Consider the following 20357-nt stretch of genomic DNA (forward strand, 5'->3'; position numbering starts at 1 on the left):
TTGTCTTAAATTAGGTCATAACTTTTGATATGTTATTTTAATAAAATAATTACTTGTGTCAGAGGTAACAAGTAATCAAAGACTCACTGATTTATGGAGAGTTTCTGGTTATACTCACTGCATATCAATTATACATTAATCCATGTAATTGTTAGAATGCTATGTCACTTTGAACATATAGGTATAACATATTTTTTTTTCAAAAACGGGTATAATATGCATTTAATTTCATTCAATAAATCAATTCCAGTTAATTTACCATCTCCCTTAGAAAACTTAAAAAAAGCAAACATAAATCATGAACAATTACTTTGGAGGATAACAAGTGCATGTGGCACCTGAGCTGTAATGTGAATGTAACACAAGAAGAAAGTAAAGTCACTGTCATTTATTGCTGTTTCTATGCTTTCCCAGTACAGTGCTATCGTTAAGTAGCCACAAAGTGCCACCTTCTGGTTTAAAACCATGCAACATCACCTTTATTTCTCCTGAAGTGCCACCTATGGGGATGTGTAAAGCAACAGCAGCAGTTACAAAATGTTGTCTGAGTAATTCTGAGAGCTCAAAACAAGGATCTGTGTACAGGCTGAATAAAAAGATGTCCAATTATGAGTGCACATTGTATAATGTTAACATCTTTAACTGGAATCTTTGTGTAAACCTTAATAGAGATGCAACTCAGAGACCTTTTCCTTTAGCGATTTAGTGAGGTGGTCTGCATTCTTGCAAATCATTTACAAAGTTGTTTGTGAGCACGAGGCATAAAATATTTCATTTTCTTATAGAAGGAGCAACAAGGGAACTGGGAAGCTAGCGGATACCCTGCCACCTCTGTTCCCAAAGCTGTACACCCCAGAATGGCAGTGGATGCCTGGCAAAAAGCCACCCTTACAATTCTTTTTTGTTGTTTAAAATACAAGGACTTTCTGACATTTCCCTCCTGGCCCATGAGCCCACCCCAATTTGGCAGGATATAAGCCCATGTCCTCTTGCTTAGTTTTCCCCTTAGAATTATTTACAGGACGCCTATAGATAAGGTACAAACTAGTATGAAATTAATAATTGTTTGCATTTCCAGACATGATCCTGTGGTTAAAGAAATTCTGAAGAATGGTTCAAAGTTAAGGTGACTCAGAAGCATTTGCATCCGTAACTGCAGAAACAGGCTTCTCATTGGCAGGGGTGGAGTCTCTGACTCTGTTCTCAACAGTGGTGGGGGCCTTGGAAGTGGGGGGATCACATCCACAGTGAGTGAGGACACAGCGTCTGACTTTGCAGTAGTCCTGAGAGGGTCGGAAGGCGGGCTGCTGGTGGGTGGGAGGGAAGACAGCAGCTCCCCTGAGCTGGCTGTAGCAGAGCCCTCTGGAACCAAAGGGAATGACGGGAGGAACTCGGAAGGCATGGGGAGAGGTGCAATGCCAGGTAAGTTTCGGGGAGGCAAGGAAGGAAGAAGTGGCAAACCGGGGTTCATGAGCTCCGGCAGGCCAACACCTAGCATGATGTGTGGCGCAGGGAGGTTGAGGTTAGGGAGGTTGGGGAGATTAGGCAGTCCTGCTGGCAAAGGCATCAGACTTGGTAATGTAGTAGTTGGGTTCATTGGTGGCACAGAAGTGAGGGATTGATTTACTTGTGGTGGCAGCAATGGTACTGTGGGTACACCTGTACTAAGAACATTACTGACAGCTGGCGGGGTTGAGCTAATAGAAAGTCCAGACAGAGCCTTTTCAATTCCTCTAGTTCCTGGTGATGACAAAGCTGGGGGATTGACTGAGGACAGCCGTACCTCCGTGAATCCATCTTTAAGAGGAGTAACAAGTGTACCAGTCATTTGTCCTGGGAGAGAAATTTTTTTTCCTTCTTCAAATGGGCGTGAAGGTATTTGATGCAAATACCCATATCCAATGCCACATCCTAAACTGCCTTCTCCACCCCATGCAGAATTTGGTGTGATAATCACTTCTCGACAGTTATCAGTGTCTGTGTTATACACATAAAGCTTCAGTGGCTTTGCTTCATGTGTTTCAATAAGGCTGAATAGATCTTCAGACTCATTCATGACTGTATCTGCTCCAATGATGTAATCACTGTGAGGTCTAAGGCCTGCCAGTGCTGCAGGAGAATTTGATTCTACTTCCAACACATGCCAAACATTCTCGTTTGCCCCATCGAAGCTGCAGAAGCAAATGCTCACTCCCAGCAAGCCCTGGCCGCCCTACATGTTGCTCGGTGTGACTGAGGTCTCTCGAAGCTCTAGGGTTTTGCTGCTGTAGATGAGCATTTTTATAGGTCTTTCAACATTCGCTTTCAGTAGATCCTTAAGAGTGTCATTGTCTTTTTTTAATCTCGAACCATTAATAGAAACAATGAAGTCAAAGAAAGGCTCCAGTCCAGCTCTATGTCCTGGGGAATTTTCTTGTACCCGCAGAACGTGGTAGCCTTCCGTGCTGCCGCCCGGGGTCTCGATGCTCTGCGAGGAGCCCATGGCGGCGGGCGATCAGTGTGGCCAAGCCGGGCTCTGCGCTGCTCCCCTCCCCCGTGCACCGTCCACTCAGCTCTTCGGTGTAGCACTAACTTATATGTTTTTTTAAACATCATCACAAAAATAAACTAGAAAATGCAATATGTTATATGCCAATGGTCATGGTCACATGTACATTCCACAGTAACATCTGATAATGAAATGAGAACACTGTTATAATACTTTGCAAACTATCAAAACTATCTTTCTTTTGAGACCTCAAGTGGATCAATTATATCAAGTATTTGACTAATAAGTTCCAGATTCATTAGTAAGAATTTCCACAATGAATTCATGCAAAATACCTGATTGTTTTTTCATAAAGGGACAATAAATTTTTAAAAACCCGTCTGATGATATACTTTTATGTAATCATGAGTAAATTCCAAATTCTACAGGGCCAGGAAAGGACTCTAATAGGTACTGTAACTGCTTACTATAGGTATTAAGGCAACAAAGTCACTGCCCAGAGTTCAATCTTTCATAAGTTATCAAGGCTCAAAAGGAGGCAAAATCTGCCAAGTGGTTTAAAAAGATAATGTTTTCACAAGTGAATCAGAAGAGAGAGCACACATGTACTAACATGAGCACATTCCAACCAAGAGAAAAACATCTTGATTGAGTTCTGAGAGTTGTCCAAATGTTTTACTTCTGTCATATGAAGTACCACATTCAAGAAAACCTTTTCCATTATGCTATATTTTTTCATTAAGGTTGAAAATTCCATGAAAGTACAAATATTTCTATTTTGCTCACTTATTCCACAAATACCTTGTGTCTGTCTCTAATAAGATGCCCAGCAAATGCTTGTGGCATGGATAAACAACCAAATAAATAAATGAACAAGACAATCATTGTTCTAACTTAATGGCTCAGGTATTTAATGACTATATAAATTACTGATTTTTAAGAATATCATTGAAATCAGAATATAGGAATAAAAATTCAGTCCCATCACATCAGAGACAATTTGTTAAAAAGGCTCTCTCACATCTAGCATGGTTTCCCCTACCATCTAGTCTACTGAATGGGGCAGAACGACCTTATTCTGTGCAAGACAGTGTTTTTCACTTGCCAAATGTTAGGATTTATTTCTTTTTAGCATCCTCAGGATTTTACTCCTTGTATAAAGATTTTTGTATGTGACAAAAATCTTTTGTATAAAAGAGTGTAACAATTGTTATGGGTGAACTTTTTTGGTTGTTTTTTTTGGGGGGGAGGGTTGGGGGGTGTTTATAATAGAGCCCAGGAATCCTTGTGGTTTGACTATCCAAACTTTCCTGGAAATGGTCATCAGACACATCAGAAAACTGCCTTTCTTCCTGCCAGTTTCATTCCTTTCCAGGAATAAACTCAAAAGAAACCCTTGAGCAAGAGCTCCCCAGTGACATCCCCTAATGATTAAACTAATTCTCTCACCACAAAAAAAGTGAAGAAATATCAGTCTCATAACCTTTAAGAGACTGAGCACATTACCAGAATCATTAAAACTTAATAGTTATTCAAACAAGGCTAATCCTAAACTTTTGCACTTTTTCCTTCCCCTCTAATAATTACCTGCTCTCTATTTAAATGTTTAATAGAGAACTAGAACCAAACAAAGCACGTTATTTTTTCTTACAAATTATTCTAATTAAACACTAGTGCGACAGCAGCAAAATGTATTTACAAACAAAGACCAATGACTAGGATTTCAAAGCATCTGACTGTTTAGTCTAAGCCTTTGCATGTTGTCCAACTTTCATCTGAAGCAAAAATGAAGGCTCCTGTTGGAAGTCACTGTAACAGAACAAATATCATTTGAGGCTCTGCCAGTGCTACAAACAATTACCAAGTCCACAAAGAGCTCTTCTTTCTCCTTTCTTTCCATGAAAAAGAACAAGGCAACAAGCAGGATGCATCCAGCTGGGCTTCTTTTGAGGAGAGCTCTCTGTAATCAAACTCAACAGTTGCTTCTGGGGCATCAAACACCAAGAGGCTGCTTTCTGCAGAAAATAAATAAGCAGATATCAAACATTCATGGAAGTTTTGATGAAGAAACTTTCTCGGTCTTTCCACATAGCAGACACTGAGCTACTGACATGTGTTCTACCTAGAAATAAGCACAGGACTTTTATTTTTCAGTCTGAATTCTATGTTATTAATTTGGACACTGCAATGATAAACTGACAAAGTAATGAACATTGTGTAAACCTAGTTTTTGTATCAGAAACCTCATTGATGCAAGAGCATCAAAATATTCTTGTCATTCACCACTTCATTCACACATAGCGTTTACATTCCCTAAAGACATTAAGAAAAAAAGTAAGAACTAATCTGAAATTGTTTTGTGAAATAACAAGGCAAAACATTTCCTTTAAAACACAGATTTATTATGCCACATATTACCACAATGGAAAGAATGTCCTCAAAAAGAAGAAAGAAACAAGAACAATTTGCCTTATTCTTTCAGCTATTCATTTAAGTCTGAAGAGTTAATCAGTGAATAATAAACCTCAATGCTATGCATAAAAATACAAATGTCAATAATATTAGACACAGATGGGCACACTTACAATCAGACACTTGGATATAACATGTTAAAAAGTCAAAAGTATAAAATAATCCAATGGAAAAGAAAAGCCTATTCAGAAAATGAAGAACTTAAGGTATGTAGTGTCACTCAATTTATTAATTGCTGCAATGACATTGCTGTTGCTTGCCAGATTTTTGTGTCCCTCTATCATGAATGTCATCCTCACTCCCCAAACTCTGTTACCCCAGCAGATAGATCTTTAGGAAAGAAATTATTCCACATTTATCAAAAGTATAAGACCTTGAGGAATGACACATTTCAGGGGAGAGTAATGTTGAAAAAGGAAAATCTCCATCCTGAACACTTTAACCTTGGTGATGTAATTGTTCCTGAAAAGTATGCTTGTGGTTTTCATCCCTAAATTCATCCATTTACCTGTCACAAGTCACTGGCAACCAGGTCTACTGATCTAATATCAAGAGAGGACAGCAATTAAGACAAGAAATCATAGCACCCATCCCAGTTACCTGCCAATGTCACATGAAAGTTCAGATGTGACCTCCAAATTCTCAGCACACCCGACTTACACAGGACATTACTTTAGTAAATGATAATTATGATTTGTAACAATGTCTATACAATTTCAAGCCACCTAATACATAAATTTATTTTTTAAATGATAAAAATAAAACCTCAAAAGCAAAGTAACTGTTGTTTGTCATTAACCACTTCAAACAAATCTTTGCTTGAGATTTGTTCAAAGACAAGCTTAAATTTATTGCTTTCCAGTCAATTAGTTGTGCCGCTTTATAAATACTAATAGTTGTAATTAACATCCAGGCTTTAAACTCAAAATAACTTAAGTCAAATTCTATTTTATATACACATGAACTATCTTAAAAAAAAAAAAAAACTTGGTCTATTTACTTCTCTAAGAGTCAGTTCTGTTACCATAATGGGAATCATAGTAGCACCTACTTCAGAGGGTTCTTGGCAATGTTAAATGAGATGAGAGAGATAAAGAGTGTAATTGTGCCAAGAACATAGTAAACCCTCAATGTGCACTATTTTCATTTTTCAAGAATATGATTAATATTTGCCGAGAAATACATTCTTGGATATAGGATAAATGATTGAAACTGAGACTAATTCATGTAGTTTATATATATTTCATGTTCAGAAGTTGTATAATTTCTATAATAAATTCTTTATTGAGTTTGATGTCATTTTAATAAAATTTTGTTTCTTTTTTTTCAAAGGTATTTTATCCTGAAGTCTGTTATAGAAGAGTTCTTATGGCATTTATAGATAATGTTTGCTCAAAGACCAAATGTGGAATGTGGAATCACTGGGAGATAAATAAATCTTCATATTTGCTTCTTCCTATCTCTCATTTTCCCTTATTTATATAATTCAGGATAAATTAAAGAGACTCCTTTGTTTCATTCATAAAATATCTTTGCTAGGCCAGTATTTTGTAGCCAAATAATTCTTTATAAAATTAAAACCAAGACTTTGAATATAAAAGCTTTCAATGACAAATGCACAACTCTCAGTTTAAGTTAGAGACTGTTTTGTAAATTCTCTTATTAAGAAGGTCCAAGCAATTGCCATATGCTCACAGCAGCTGCACCATCCACAGGTGTTAAACAAAAGTTACCATTATATGTCTCACCACAAGTTACACTATGGAAACTACACCCTCACTCAAGAATGGTTTAGGTGACCCCTTCTGATTGCATGGTCCTCCTTTGATACCATGCTGAATGCTATTGTACAATGTTGTATTTCTTAACTGATTCAAAGCTAACCAACATTATAGATTCAATAACTTACCTCACAGACATAGACGTGTTCAGTTTGACTCTGGGCAGGCATGATGGATATCCCTGAGATCTGAAACATGCCGATGTTTCTCAGACACTGAATTGGTCATTGTCAAATAGAGCAGCTTGGGCCAGCTGAATTCATGCAGCCTATGTAAAGATCTGCCTATATAGCATGTGAATGTAGATTTTCCAATTGGAAAACTCCTTAGAAATTTCAAAAGATTGAGTGGTTCGAGTCATCCCTCCAGTCACTGCCTGGTTTTATCTGGTCAGCCAATCTTCTACAGACACAAGAGTGGTCACCAATAAATCTCAGAATGTAATTATTCACAGCATTTCATAAGCACTGGCTACTCCTTTCAGATCATCAGCGCTTTGAAGCTTTGTGAGAGTCCATCTTTAATTTAGATAAAAAAGATTTTATTCTGTAGATTCTGTAATACATTCAGAAGGATGGGTGCATTTACTTCTAGAGTCATTGTTCTTCCACTCCATGGTTTTAGAGGTGACATTTAAACAATAGTATTTTGAGCTTTAAAGTCAAGGGTAAGGAAGGAATTTCACTTTTAAGGTATAGCTCAGAGTATTGAGCAGTGGGCTCTGGTGTCAGAGCCAACAAAAACGAATCACTCAAACAAAATAAAAGAGCCAAAGTATGAACCCAAATCTAATCAAATAATATGTGGCTCAGGGAGAACTTTTCAATGAGAAAAAAAAAATCAATCCTCAACCAATATCCATAGCATACCAATGAATCAGAAAGGTTTTAAGCGATGTTGAGTGCTAAGGAAGAACTTTCACCTGGGACTGGGTGGTTCATACCTATAAACTTAGTCACTTGAGAGTCTGAAATCAGGAGGATAGCAGTTTGAGGCCAGCAAGGAAAACAGTTCATAAGACCCCATCTCGAAAAATAACCTGAACAAAATGGACTGGAGAATGCCTGCTTTGCATGTGACTGCTTGGCAAAGCCCTGAGTTGAAACTCTAGTGTCCCACCAAAAACAAACAAAAAAGCAACTCACTTCCTTCCCTTACCCTCCAATAGACTCTGAATTATATTGTCATAAAAACACTTTCTTTTTCTGAATTCTTATTACAATTAAATTTAGTAATTAAACCAGTTATTTATGCAATTATCTGCTTAATTTTTAGCACTTCTGTTGGATGTATCATTTCAAGAGGCAGGAACAAAGTGTATTTTTTTTACTGATACATAGAAGATGATTGAAGATATATTGATTAATATATATTTGGTGACTGAATCTCAAGACTGACATTTCTTAGCATCTAGAATATTAGATCTAGGGCAGACATTAAATCGCAGTTGACTCTACCTCTATTCTAATATGGGAATCCTCTCTCAAAGTACTTAATGGATGATGATCTTGCACTGTGAACACTTCTTCTAATGAAGAGTCAGTGAGTAATTGAGAAACAGAGTTCTGTCACTCACACTCATTAGAAATTACTTTTGTCTGTCTCCTGTACCTTCTATCCATGTGTCAGTTCCAATCTCAGAAAAAATTAAAATGGAATCCATTCCTTCTATACAAAAGTACCTAATATATGGCAAGGTAGCCATGCTGTGCTCTTATAAGGCTTCCTTTCCCCAGACAACTGGTTGCTACTTTTGGTCCTTTGGACAGGTTAGGAATAGTCAAAAACGATGTTTGCTCTGGGATACGTGTCATTGTGGAGAACATGTCATGTTCCCCAAATTTTGCAGCCAACTCATCAAGGTAATATTGTACTTATTTATTTTATTTTTGGCATTACTGAGTATTGAACTCAGGACCTTCTTCTTACCACTTGAGCCATGCTGCCACCCCCAGTCCTTTTGCTTTAGTTTGTTTTTCAGATAGAATTTCAGGCTTTTGTCTGGGCTGGCCTAGACTGTGATCCTTCTACCTCTGCCTCCCAAGTAGCTCAGATCACAGGTTTGCACTACCACATCTGGTCCATACTTAATTTTTAAATGCCCATAGCTACATAATTCTGAAGGCTTCAAGTTTCCATTTTTCCTTCCTCAAGGTTCAAGAAGTACCCAATTACTTTTCTTTTCAATACTGGAGATCGGACTAGGGCATCAGTTCACTGGGGACATAGTACTTTTGCAGAAGATATTTTCTGGTCTGGAGAACAGTTTACAATGCTTTTAGGTCATTTGTCCTCCTGGCTTCTGGTCCTCCTCAAAAACTCATCTACCACTTCACTTGGCACATACATCCGTGTGTACTCTTAGTGGTTTATATCTCTTTCCTTGACAATCTCCGTCTCTAGACCATGAGCTCCTTGGTGGAAGAGACCACAGGGACCATGGTATAATTTTCCACCTCGAGACACTGTATAGTATTATAGTGCAGAGAGCCAGAAATTTTAAATTTGACATTTGTATGACTGAGTGGGTCACTTCAGGCATTTTCATGGCTAAGTTATGTGTAAAACAGACATAAGAGCAGTGACAACTTCAAGTAACTAGCTTTCAATTCTACCTTTTATTGTTTAACTAGGTAGAAACATTTTCATGAGTTTCACTAATTTAAAAAAAAAGTAAATTTTGTGTAAATTCAAAATGTAGCTGAGTATATAAAAGTCATGGTCAAACATATGCAGATAATTTTTGGAAAAAATAGGCAATGCTTCCCATTGTCAGTCTCTCTCCAGTATCTTCACCTGTCATGCCTTCTCTGATTGTCATGTTCAAAATCTCTTCAGCTCCTCTTCTGCCTGTCAGACGACTGTCTTCTCCAGAAATCCATCTCTGGCATCCCAGCTCAGGCTCGGTTAGGCACCTGATCACCTTTTAATGCAATTGTCTGCTTCGATGACTGATACCACACAACTGTGACTTGAGCAGGGAGTACGTTTGATTTCCTCTGCGCTCAGTACTCAGGAACGACAGACATCTTCTGGCAACATCCCTCCATAGCCAAGAGCCTCCACCTGGACGCTTGTCCTCTGCATTAGCCATCCTTGCCTCTCCGTATTCCTGGTCTCCCCTAGACATTTTAGAAAGAAGATGCTTAGCTCTCTCACCAATTGTGCCCCCTTGCTCCCTCTGTGAAAACGCCTAGGACCAGGTGGTGCCTTAACCCCGCCCACCTCAGAGCCTGGTCACGCCCCTTTCTCTACCCCGCCTCCCTCACCTTGCCTCTGGCCCGCCTTCCTAGCTCGGGGACACAAGGACGCATGCTCAGTCTTAGCCTCTTCGTAGCGTGATGTCGTAGTTACGTTAGCGTGCTGACGTAGGCCGGTAGAAACGCCTGTTGCACCCCGGCGTCCGGATGCAGTTTTACAATTAGTTCTCCGCAGTCGGTTGCTCTGGCTACTCAGCAGCGTGGTTTTTTTCGTGGAGGTAGCTGAGTGTGCCGGCTCCATTCCGCCTTGTTGGGAAGAGGAACGCAGAGGAGAGGTTCTGTGGACACCGAGCTGAGGCTCCCTAAAGGCAACAGAGCCACCCGAGGGCCCTAGAGCTTGCGAAGGCAGGGCTGCGGCCCAAAGCAAGGGCAGCTGAAAGGGAGGGTCTGCAGATCGTGTAGGAGTTCGCTGGGGCCTGGGCTGGGCCGGCAGAGGCCCGGGGCTGTCGCGCAATGCTCGGGGCCCGGTGCCTGCTGCAAGCCCTGCGCTCCTGCTCCTCGGCTCCGTGCGCGAGGCCAAGAGCTCCCGCCGCACTGAGCGTGCGGGACGCCCTCAGGGCCCGGGGCGCTAGTGGGGAGCGCGTGAAGGTTCAGGTGAGTGTGTGGAAAGGGGATGGGTTTTCCCCCGCCATTTCTTTAGGAAATTATGTGGCACAGCTACATCTAGCTTTACTTTGTGCTGTCGGGTCAGACGGGACGACCATCTGGGAAAAGTTAGACCAGGTAGACACAGCAGGAGTCCGCGCTTCTCTTTTTCCTAAGGTGCTGTGACTTTTTGCAAAACTGTTCTGATGTCTACGAAATGCAGAAACAGATTTTCATGATACCAGAGCATTGCGTGTAATCTTGTGAGTCATACAGAAAAGTGTAAGCAGACAAGCCCCCTTCCTCCACCTTGATCTCAGAGTGAATGTCCACGGTTGTGTAATGGTTGTCCTGCCCTCACTTCGTGAAGGCAGAAACTGTGTGTTTTTGTCACATGTATTCATATGTCAGGAAGTACTCCTTCCATTAAACCTTGTCTGTTAAGCTTTTAAGCGCCTCAGTGCCTAAGATGGGGCTTGCATGTAATTTACGTTTTAGTAAGTTAGGGGAACGTGGGATGTAGTCGTTGGAAGGAGCGTAGGTGTGGAGCTGCCTAGCTTTAAATCTCTCCCACCAAGAAACTTACTAATTGTGGGCGTTTGACTTAAGTGTTCTAAACTTTAGTGTACTTTTATGAAAGTGGAGATAATACCAGTCCCGACTTTATAGTCCTGAAATTTACATGGTACCATGGGTATAAGATATTTAGATCAGTGGCCCACAGTCAATAAATGTTAGCTACTACTATTTCTCCTGCTAGTAATATTTGCAGCCATTCCACATAGAAGATTCCCTCTAACAGGAGCATGTTAAAGAAGGGGGCGGGGTGACCTCCTTAGATTGAAAGACACTGATGCAGTTACCTTGCTGTTATAGATCCTTGCTGTTTAGCATAATGACCAATTGGATCCTCTTTGCATTTATTTGAGTTTCCATATTCTTTCCATGATCCAAATCAGAAGCTTTCTTGCACTCATCTATTAGCTCAGCATTCATAAATGATCGTTTTTGTGTGCTAATCAAGAGAGGATTGGAAGATGAGCAGAACCTGCCTCCCAAGTTAGAGGTTCAATTTAGTGCTTTACAGTCTAATATAGCAACCAGTCACTTGTGCCTCTGAGCTTTTAAAACGTCTGAGTTGAGATGTACTGTAAGTGTAAAATACATGGTAATTTTCAAGAGTAAACAATGCAAAAATCCCTCTCCTGACACACACATTTTTTTTTGTTTGTGTATGTTACTGGGGATTGAACTTGAGCTTGTGTCAGGACTCTACCATTTGAACCACACCAGTCCTTTTGCTTTTTAGTTTGTTTTTCAGGTAGGGCCTTTGCATTAACTTTGACTCGTGCCAGCCCCAGACCACTATCTTCCTATTTGCACCTCCGAAGTACCTGAGATTACAAGTGGGTACCACCATGCCCAGCCTCAACATATTTTTATGCTGCTTGCATGTTGATATATTTAGGGCATAATTGGTTAAGTAAAATATTAATTTCTCCTATTTCTCTTTACTTTTAATGTGGTCACTAAAAACTATAAAATTATGTGTGTAGCTCACATTTTACTTATTTTGGACAGACATACTCTACAGTAATATTATTATTACTAGTGTCAAATATTAAATAACTGAGAAAGCAGAGAATTCCTTAATGCTTGAAGTTTGGGAAGGTTTCTTACTCAGGTGACTTTTCAGCTGAGCCCTGAAGGTTGTATTCATCAGGTAGTGACTAGGATGGAGTGGAAATGGCACCAGGATGTGACCCCCAAGCAGAGGGAAATTGCTTGTTGGTGAGAACATGAATTTTGAAGTCGTAACTGTGTCTAAATCCCAACTATACTACTTGGTAACTGTAACCTGGGCCATTTTCTGGAACTTTTCTGAATGTATTTCATTTAAAAAATGATAACCATTTCATTTTGTTCTTGTGAGGATTAAATAGCATAATATTTATAAAGAACTTAGAACAGAAGCACATTAAAAAATGTTCAGTGAATGTTAACTTGCACTAGCAAGTAAAAATAAGAGTAGTGCTTTGGAAATTACTGTTGAATGATCATAACCAAAAAGTAAATGCCTTTATGAAGCACCTTGTACATGGGACTGAGGCAGTTTATACTTCATGCTGTGTAACTGGCAGAAGATCAAGGGCTTTCCAGTCAGAGAGACTTGGGTTCAAATTTGGAATCTACCATTCAACCAGCAGTGTGACTTTCAGCAAGTGTTTTTTTTTTAAACTTTGCCAAGTCTTGGTTTCCTCACCTGTGATATGGTTATACTAGTCCTTAGAGCTGTTGGGAGAAGGAAATGAGAACGTATATGAAGGTAGTAGAGTGTTTTTTACATAGTACATGTACTATGTAAGCTGTAACTGAAAAACATTTGTGAATTATCATCTATGTCCCTGCCAATACATTTCAATAACTATTGTACACGTTTCCTTCCCTTAAAGCATTATGGAAATGCAAGTAAGTGTTAGAGAAACTTTTAACAACAGCATCTGCAGATTATTGCAGGACCCAAAGGTCATAATCAATAGATATTTTTGTGTTTCTTTGTTTTGTTTCAAGACAGTGTCTTGGTATATAACCCAGGATGGCCTTGAACTGACCATCTTGTCTCCTCCTCCCAAGTGCTAGGATTATAAGCATGTACTGGCATGCACAGTGCATCAGTAGGTTTTTGTATGTAGGGTCATCTCTTGCTTTCCCCAAGCATGTTTAATGGTAAGTGTCTATCTCTATTCATTGACTATACATTTATTAGATACTTCACAATTTTTTGGTGTCCACTAGAGTGTTAGTCTCTCTTAATGCCTATGCTAGTTAATTTAAGTTGGGCATATCTGAGAGTTGTTTTTAGCATTACTGGTCTACTTGAAGACATCTCATTTGTACTGGCATGTACCTATCACTTAAATTAAGATTTTGAAACTTTGTGTATCACTTAGTATGTGTTCATAATGAGACTTTTTTTAAATTGTCCTGCTGGGTGGGAGTACAGTGTAGCATTTACAAAGTTCTTACAGTTTATCAAATGCATGATACTTGACTTCACCCCTACACCATTCTCCTTCCTCCCTCCTTCCCCATAATGAGACGTTTTTGAGAGGGTTTTTTTTTTTTTGGTATGATATTTGGTAAAAGGAAAAAAATCTGTAAAGATATGTCTAGTTTATACTATGTAATCTCCGTTCTGAGAATTTCATATAAAGCGAAAGGCACCAAGTTGTAAACCCTGTTCTTTGTAATTGGAAGGGGAGTGGGGACAAAAATACCTGGGAAAGGCCAGTATTGAGGGCATTGGTTATGTGAATTAGGCTCATGAACTTGATGGACCATTGCCACCCATTCAAAATAATGTGCTTTATTATGAAAACAACAAAAGGTAGAATGTCAAAGTGTGTGTCTCACTGTGCTAAGGAACTTAAGTTTGTGTACACATAGATAAACTAAAAGCAGTTCATTTTATGCAGTTGATATATTGAGGTAAGATTGTGAGTACAGTTTTTTCTTTTATTTAGTCTTCTTTGCATGTGTAATGAAATGTAAAATGATTGTAAATTCACATTTGGAAATGTTTCTGTTCCTTAGGGATGGATTCGTTCAGCCCGATCCCAGAAGGAAGTCTTGTTTCTACATGTAAATGATGGGTCATCTTTGGAGAGCCTTCAGGTTGTTGCTGATTCAAGCTTTGACAGTAGGCAAGTTGCTTTTTAGAGTTTTTTGTTTTTTTCCATCTCCAGAGTTTCCCACTTCAGTAAGCCAGTGTTTACATTGCTCCCTGAGTGATCTTTCTAAACAAATCTATGGACTGTAGCTTAAGATATAAGTAAGCTTAAATACTTGGAATCAGGGTCCTTCCAGCTCAGGCTTTCCTTGTCTAACATCTTCACATGCTATAACCCTTACCTGTGCTTTCTTTCAGTCTTTCTTAACTACCTACCCTCCTCTAAGCTCTTCTGCTTTCCTGACTTCTAGCTCTTATAGATGTTGCTGCCTTAACCGGATCAGCCTCTTCTTCATGTGTCTTTCGTAGTTCCAGATAAGGGATCATCTCATGTTCCTAGTTCTTGACACTGGCAGGTGCCCACCTCTGTCATAGAATGTATGACATTAGTAGGTGATCAGCTGTATTCCTTTTGGATTCCTTTTGACTAAGGACTCCTACTTCTCTGAGGTTAAGGATGATAGTACTTTATTCATTTTTGTATTGTTGGCCCATGGCATAGTGCTGACAAAGTAACAATTACTGTTTGTTGAATACATTGGGAGAAACTTTTATGGCCTCATTCAGAAGATGTTAAAACTGACACCATCTTTGTGGTAGGGCATAACCTCTGGGAAGCAAAAGATTATTTTGACTTGAATAAGAGTGCTTTGTTATTCCAAAGATTGTTAGGATTAATGTTCTCTATCATTATTTAGGTTCATGAGACTATTAGGTCAACAGGGCAGAACAAAAAGACTGCCTTAATGTAATAAGCAATCTTTCAAAAAAGGTTGTTTTTCTGATGATATCAATCAGTACAGTAATCATCTGGGTATTTCTAATGGTACTTAAGTTTTGGAGGTTCTGGAGGATGACTGCCCATCTCTTTTAGGTATTCTCAAAGCCCCCAAGGAATATTCCTATATGTTAGGTAGTGCATATTTTAAGTTAGAACCTCTCAAAATACCTTCTCATACTTGGTGAAAATGTAGTAGGGTTTTTGTTTGGTTTGTTTGTTTGTTTTGCCCCCAGTAACGCAATAGTGGTTAGTCTTTTTTTTTTATTGTTTTATTATTCATATGTGCATACAAGGCTTGGGTCATTTCTCCCCACTGCCCCCACCCCCTCCCTTACCACCCACTCTTCCCCCTCCCTCTCCCCCCCCACCCCCTCAATAACCGGCAGAAACTATTTTGCCCTTATCTCTAATTTTGTTGAAGAGAGAGTATAAGCAATAATAGGAAGGAACAAGGGTTTTTGCTGGTTGAGATAAGGATAGCTATACAGGAAGTTGACTCATATTAATTTCCTGTGCATGTGTGTTACCTTCTAGGTTAATTCTTTTTGATCTAACCTTTTCTCTAGTTCCTGGTCCCCTTCTCCTATTGGCCTCAGTTGCTTTTAAGGTATCTGCTTTAGTTTCTCTGCGTTAAGGGCAACAAATGCTAGCTAATTTTTTAGGTGTCTTACCTATCCTCACCCCTCCCTTGTGTGCTCTCGCTTTTATCATGTGCTCAAAGTCCAATCCCCTTGTTGTGTTTGCCCTTGATCTAATATCCACATATGAGGGAGAACATATGATTTTTGCTTTGTTGGGCCAGGCTAACCTCACTCAGAATGATGTTCTCCAATTCCATCCATTTACCACCGAATGATAACATTTCATTCTTCTTCATGGCTGCATAAAATTCCATTGTTTATAGATACCACATTTTCTTAATCCATTCGTCAGTGTCAGTGGGGCATCTTGGCTGTTTCCAAACTTAGCTATTGTGAATAGTGCCGCAGTAAACATGGGTGTGCAGGTGCCTCTGGAGTAACCTGTGTCACAGTCTTTTGGGTATATCCCCAAGAGTGGTATTGCTGAATCAAATGGTAGATCAATGTTTAGCTTTTTAAGTAGCCTCTAAATTTTTTTTCCAGAGTGGTTGTACTAGTTTACATTCCCACCAACAGTGTAAGAGGGTTCCTTTTTCCCCCACATCCTCACCAACACCTGTTGGTGGTGGTGTTGCTAATGATGGCTTTTCTAACAGGGGTGAGATGAAATCTTAGTGTGGTTTTAATTTGCATTTCCTTATTGCTAGAGATGGTGAGCATTTTTTCATGTGTTTTTTGGCCATTTTAATTTCTTCTTTTGAGAAAGTTCTGTTTAGTTCACTTGCCCATTTCTTTATTGGTTCATTAGTTTTGGGAGAATTTAGTTTTTTAAGTTCCCTATATATTCTGGTTATCAGTCCTTTGTCTGATGTGTAGCTGGCAAATTATTTTCTCCCACTCTGTGGGTGTTCTCTTCAGTTTAGAGACCATTTCTTTTGATGAACAGAAGCTTTTTAGTTTTATGAGGTCCCATTTATCTATGCTATCTCTTAGTTGCTGTGCTGCTGGGGTTTCATTGAGAAAGTTCTTACCTATACCTACTAACTCTAGAGTATTTCCTACTCTTTCCTGTATCAACTTTAGAGTTTGGGGTCTGATATTAAGATCCTTGATCCATTTTGAGTTAATCTTGGTATAGGGTGATATACATCGATCTAGTTTCAGTTTTTTGCAGACTGCTAACCAGTTTTCCCAGCAGTTTTTGTTGAAGAGGCTGCTATTTCTCCATCCTATATTTTTAGCTCCTTTGTCAAAGACAAGTTGGTTATAGTTTTGTGGCTTCATATCTAGGTCCTCTGTTCTGTTCCACTGGTCTTCATGTCTGTTTTTGTGCCAGTACCATGCAGTTTTTATCATTATTGCTTTGTAATATAATAGTAATATAGTTTAAAGTCAGGTATCGTGATACCTTCAGCATTGTTCTTTTGACTGAGTATTGCCTTGGCTATTTGTGGCCTCTTGTGTTTCCATATAAATTTCACAGTAGATTTTTCAATCTCTTTAATGAATGTCATTGGAATTTTGATGGGAATTGCATTAAACATGTAGATTACTTTTGGGAGTATCGACATTTTTACTATGTTGATTCTACCAATCCATGAGCATGGGAGATCTCTCCACTTTCTATAGTCTTCCTCAATCTCTTTCTTCAGAAGTTTATAGTTTTCCTTGTAGAGGTCTTTCACATCTTTTGTTTGGTTTACACTTAAGTATTTGATGCAATAGTGGTTAGTCTTATTTGTATAAGTTTTCTTATTTATATAAGAATAAATTTTAAAAGGGAATATTGTATACTAAACACATAATTAGGTGTGGAATTTCCTGACATTATTTACTTTAATGCAGTATTACTGTGTTGAATATTTCTGTACAGTATATTAAAGAAGACACTTATATTTATTATAATTATGAAATGTTAGAACAGGAATGGCAATACAGTCATTATTCCAACTTCTTAATAGATGATTCTTAAAAATAAATGAGTATATGTCACTTTCTGTAGTAATCATACAGTTAATTTGTGGGTAAACTTGAACTAGAAAATACATTTTTTTTAAACAAGAAAGTAGTGTATATATGCTAAAACCATCTAGCTAAAAATAAATAATAAAAACATAAAAAATATGATACAAGCCGGTGCATTGGTACACATCTATAATCCCAGCACTTGGAAGAATCAAAAGTTCAAGGCCAGCTTGGGCTACGTATGAGGAGACCCTGTCTCAAAAAAAGAAAAAAGATACCACATAATACAGAGAATTTCCATGTGGTTCTCACCTAGCTTCCCCAATGATAGCCTCTTACGTTACCATAGTATGTTATCAAAGACAAAAATTTTGGTCAATTTACTTTTTAATAAGAATACTTATATAACCGCTTAATTCCAAATTCTTAACTCTGTTTCCATTTTGGGTTACTGTAGAGAACTGGCTTTCGGAAGTTCTGTGGAAGCCCAGGGACAGCTGGTAAAAAGCCCATCCAGAGGGCAAAATGTGGAATTGAAGGCAGAAAAAATTGAAGTTATTGGAAATTGTGATGCCAAGGTATGCTCAGTAACACTTTTGTGAAGGCTGTTTTGGTTTAATTTAGGATATTTGCAATCTGTTTTAAGTGTGATTATTGGCATTCTGTTTTTTTTTCATTTTGTCTTTTTCTTTTTTGGTACTGGGATCGAACCCAGGGCCTCGCGCATGCTAGGCAAGCAGTGTACCACCGAGCTACATCCCAGCCCTAAGTGTGATTATTGGGAATACGGCACATAGAACATATTTCACTTGTGACTTCCCTAGTAATTGGTATTATTGGAGTTTAAACTCAGGGTGTTGAGCTTGCTAGGCAGGCGCTCTACCACTTGAGCCAGGCCTCCAACCCAGCTTCCCTGATAATTGAAACAGGCCTTAGAGCCTTTAGAGATAGTAACAAAATTATTGTGTAAAGATCTTAGTCTTCTGAGTAAGAGCTAAGTATTGATCTGTGCATCTCTATGTTGTCTGTCACAGTTAAGACTCACTGCTTTTGCAAGCATGCCCAGTCAGCCACAATGACAGACTCATACCAGGAAATACCATTTCAGCTTTACATTCTTAGGAAAGCTAAAAGTGATTTTTGCATGGTCTAGAACTGATCAACTAAGAGTAGTAGTCACTAGTCACCTATGGCTATTTGATTTTAAATCAACTAAAATTAAATAAGAGGGCTAGAGGCATGGCTTAAGTGGTAGAGTGCCTGCCTAGCAAGTGTGAGGCACTGAGTTCAAGCCCCCAGTACCCTTCCTCAAAAAAATCCCAGTTCTTTGATGGTATTTGGTGCCCAAATGTTGCTATTGGCTACCATATTGGATAGTGCAGATACAGAGAATTTCTCCACTGATCAGAGGAAGTTCTAGTAGATGGTTCTGATCTAAACTGTTGTAATATTTGGGCTGAACAGGCAAAAAGATTCTATATTAAGAGATTTTTATATCTGTTTTTTACAAGATTTCTATTAATAGCTTTATATTTATAAGCCTGATAAAGAGTTTATAGGGAATAAAATAAAAAGTTATCAATCTAATTCATTAAATTCATAGCAATGAAGAAAATGAGGCCCAGCCAAGCAAAATGAATTGCCTACAGTTCAACAAGTAGTGGCACATGTGAATATTACATTCTAGCCATTTGACTTCTCTGTCTTTGCTTGTTATTTTCAAATGTTTCATGAGGAAAAAATACAGGAAAATTATAACATCTTAATTCATTTGTAGTTTTTTTGGAGCAATGGAAAAAATTAAATGTAAGGAAATAAAGTGGAATAATTTTCTTTTAAAATGTCATTCTGAGTAATTTTCCAAAAATTCGAATTGACATGTAAGATTAGGAATGAGGGTCTAAAGTTTCTGAAAAATAGAGTGAAATAATTTGGAAGTCAAGAATGGAGAAGCTAACCATTTTTGGTTAGCAAGTATGAGGCCCTCGGGTTTGAACTCAGGGCCTCATACTTGCTAGGCAGACACTCTTAACACTTGAGCCACTCTGCCAGCCTGGGTTTGCTTTTTTCAGAGGGACCTACAAATATTAAAAATTGCCATATGTTTTCCTATTTTTAAATTGTTCTCCCTTGGCTTCTGTTAGTTTGTTCCTTTCACCTTCAGTTCAGTGTTATTTAAAGTATTTAGACATGAGGGAATTTTGAACACCTAGCAGTCTGAGATCTCAATTAATGTGGCCACGTTTTCCTGTTAGTGTGGTACTTACGTCTTCACAATATAAAAATCAGTATATTCACAAGACCTGAAAAGAACAGACAACTCTCAAAGAAGCAGGCTGCCAGTGTAGCTCTTTTTAAGCATTTCTATTACCTTTTCTTTTTTAATGACATTTTGGTTTTTTGTCTGAAAGGATGTATCTGTCTTCTTAATTTGGTAACACGAATGTGGGAAGGTTGGAAATATTTCAAGTTGAAGTCATATTTTCCTTTAAAAATTATTGTAAATCTTCAGTATTCTGCTAAAAATGAAAGAAAGATGTTGGCCCTCCCTCATGTTCTTAGATAGCAGCAACTTGTTGATAAACAGTACTTTGAAGAGACTGGGGTGATTTTAAAATAGAATTCCAGCTGTGTGCATACAATGGTAGGAAAAATCATTTTAATATCTATAATATTCTGAACTCTTGTGTGCCAAACAGTGGATTGCTTTGCAT

At 38.5% G+C, this 20357-nt stretch overlaps 1 protein-coding gene and 1 pseudogene across 9 annotated transcripts in view; one reads left to right on the forward strand and one right to left on the reverse strand.

The window, feature by feature from the left end:
- Positions 1 to 203: 203 nt before the first annotated feature.
- On the reverse strand, positions 204 to 2563 carry LOC109676994 (Golgi reassembly-stacking protein 2 pseudogene; annotated as a pseudogene).
- Positions 2564 to 10109: 7546 nt separating this feature from the next.
- Positions 10110 to 20357, forward strand: part of Nars2 (asparaginyl-tRNA synthetase 2, mitochondrial) — a 126629-nt gene continuing 116381 nt past the window's right edge. For 8 of the 9 annotated variants that reach the window (XM_074082089.1, XM_074082093.1, XM_074082127.1 and 5 more), the window contains exons 1-3: positions 10110 to 10595; positions 14181 to 14290; positions 18101 to 18221. In XM_074082089.1, the coding sequence (XP_073938190.1) occupies positions 10455 to 10595; positions 14181 to 14290; positions 18101 to 18221 (372 nt within the window). In that variant the 5' untranslated portion in view covers positions 10110 to 10454. Of the gene's footprint in view, positions 10596 to 11981; positions 11993 to 14180; positions 14291 to 18100; positions 18222 to 20357 lie in introns of those variants that run through there. The other variant, XM_074082151.1, reaches the window with a different exon arrangement.

The sequence above is a fragment of the Castor canadensis genome, chromosome 1 (genome assembly GCF_047511655.1).
Source record: "Castor canadensis chromosome 1, mCasCan1.hap1v2, whole genome shotgun sequence".
Taxonomy (NCBI): domain Eukaryota; kingdom Metazoa; phylum Chordata; class Mammalia; order Rodentia; family Castoridae; genus Castor; species Castor canadensis.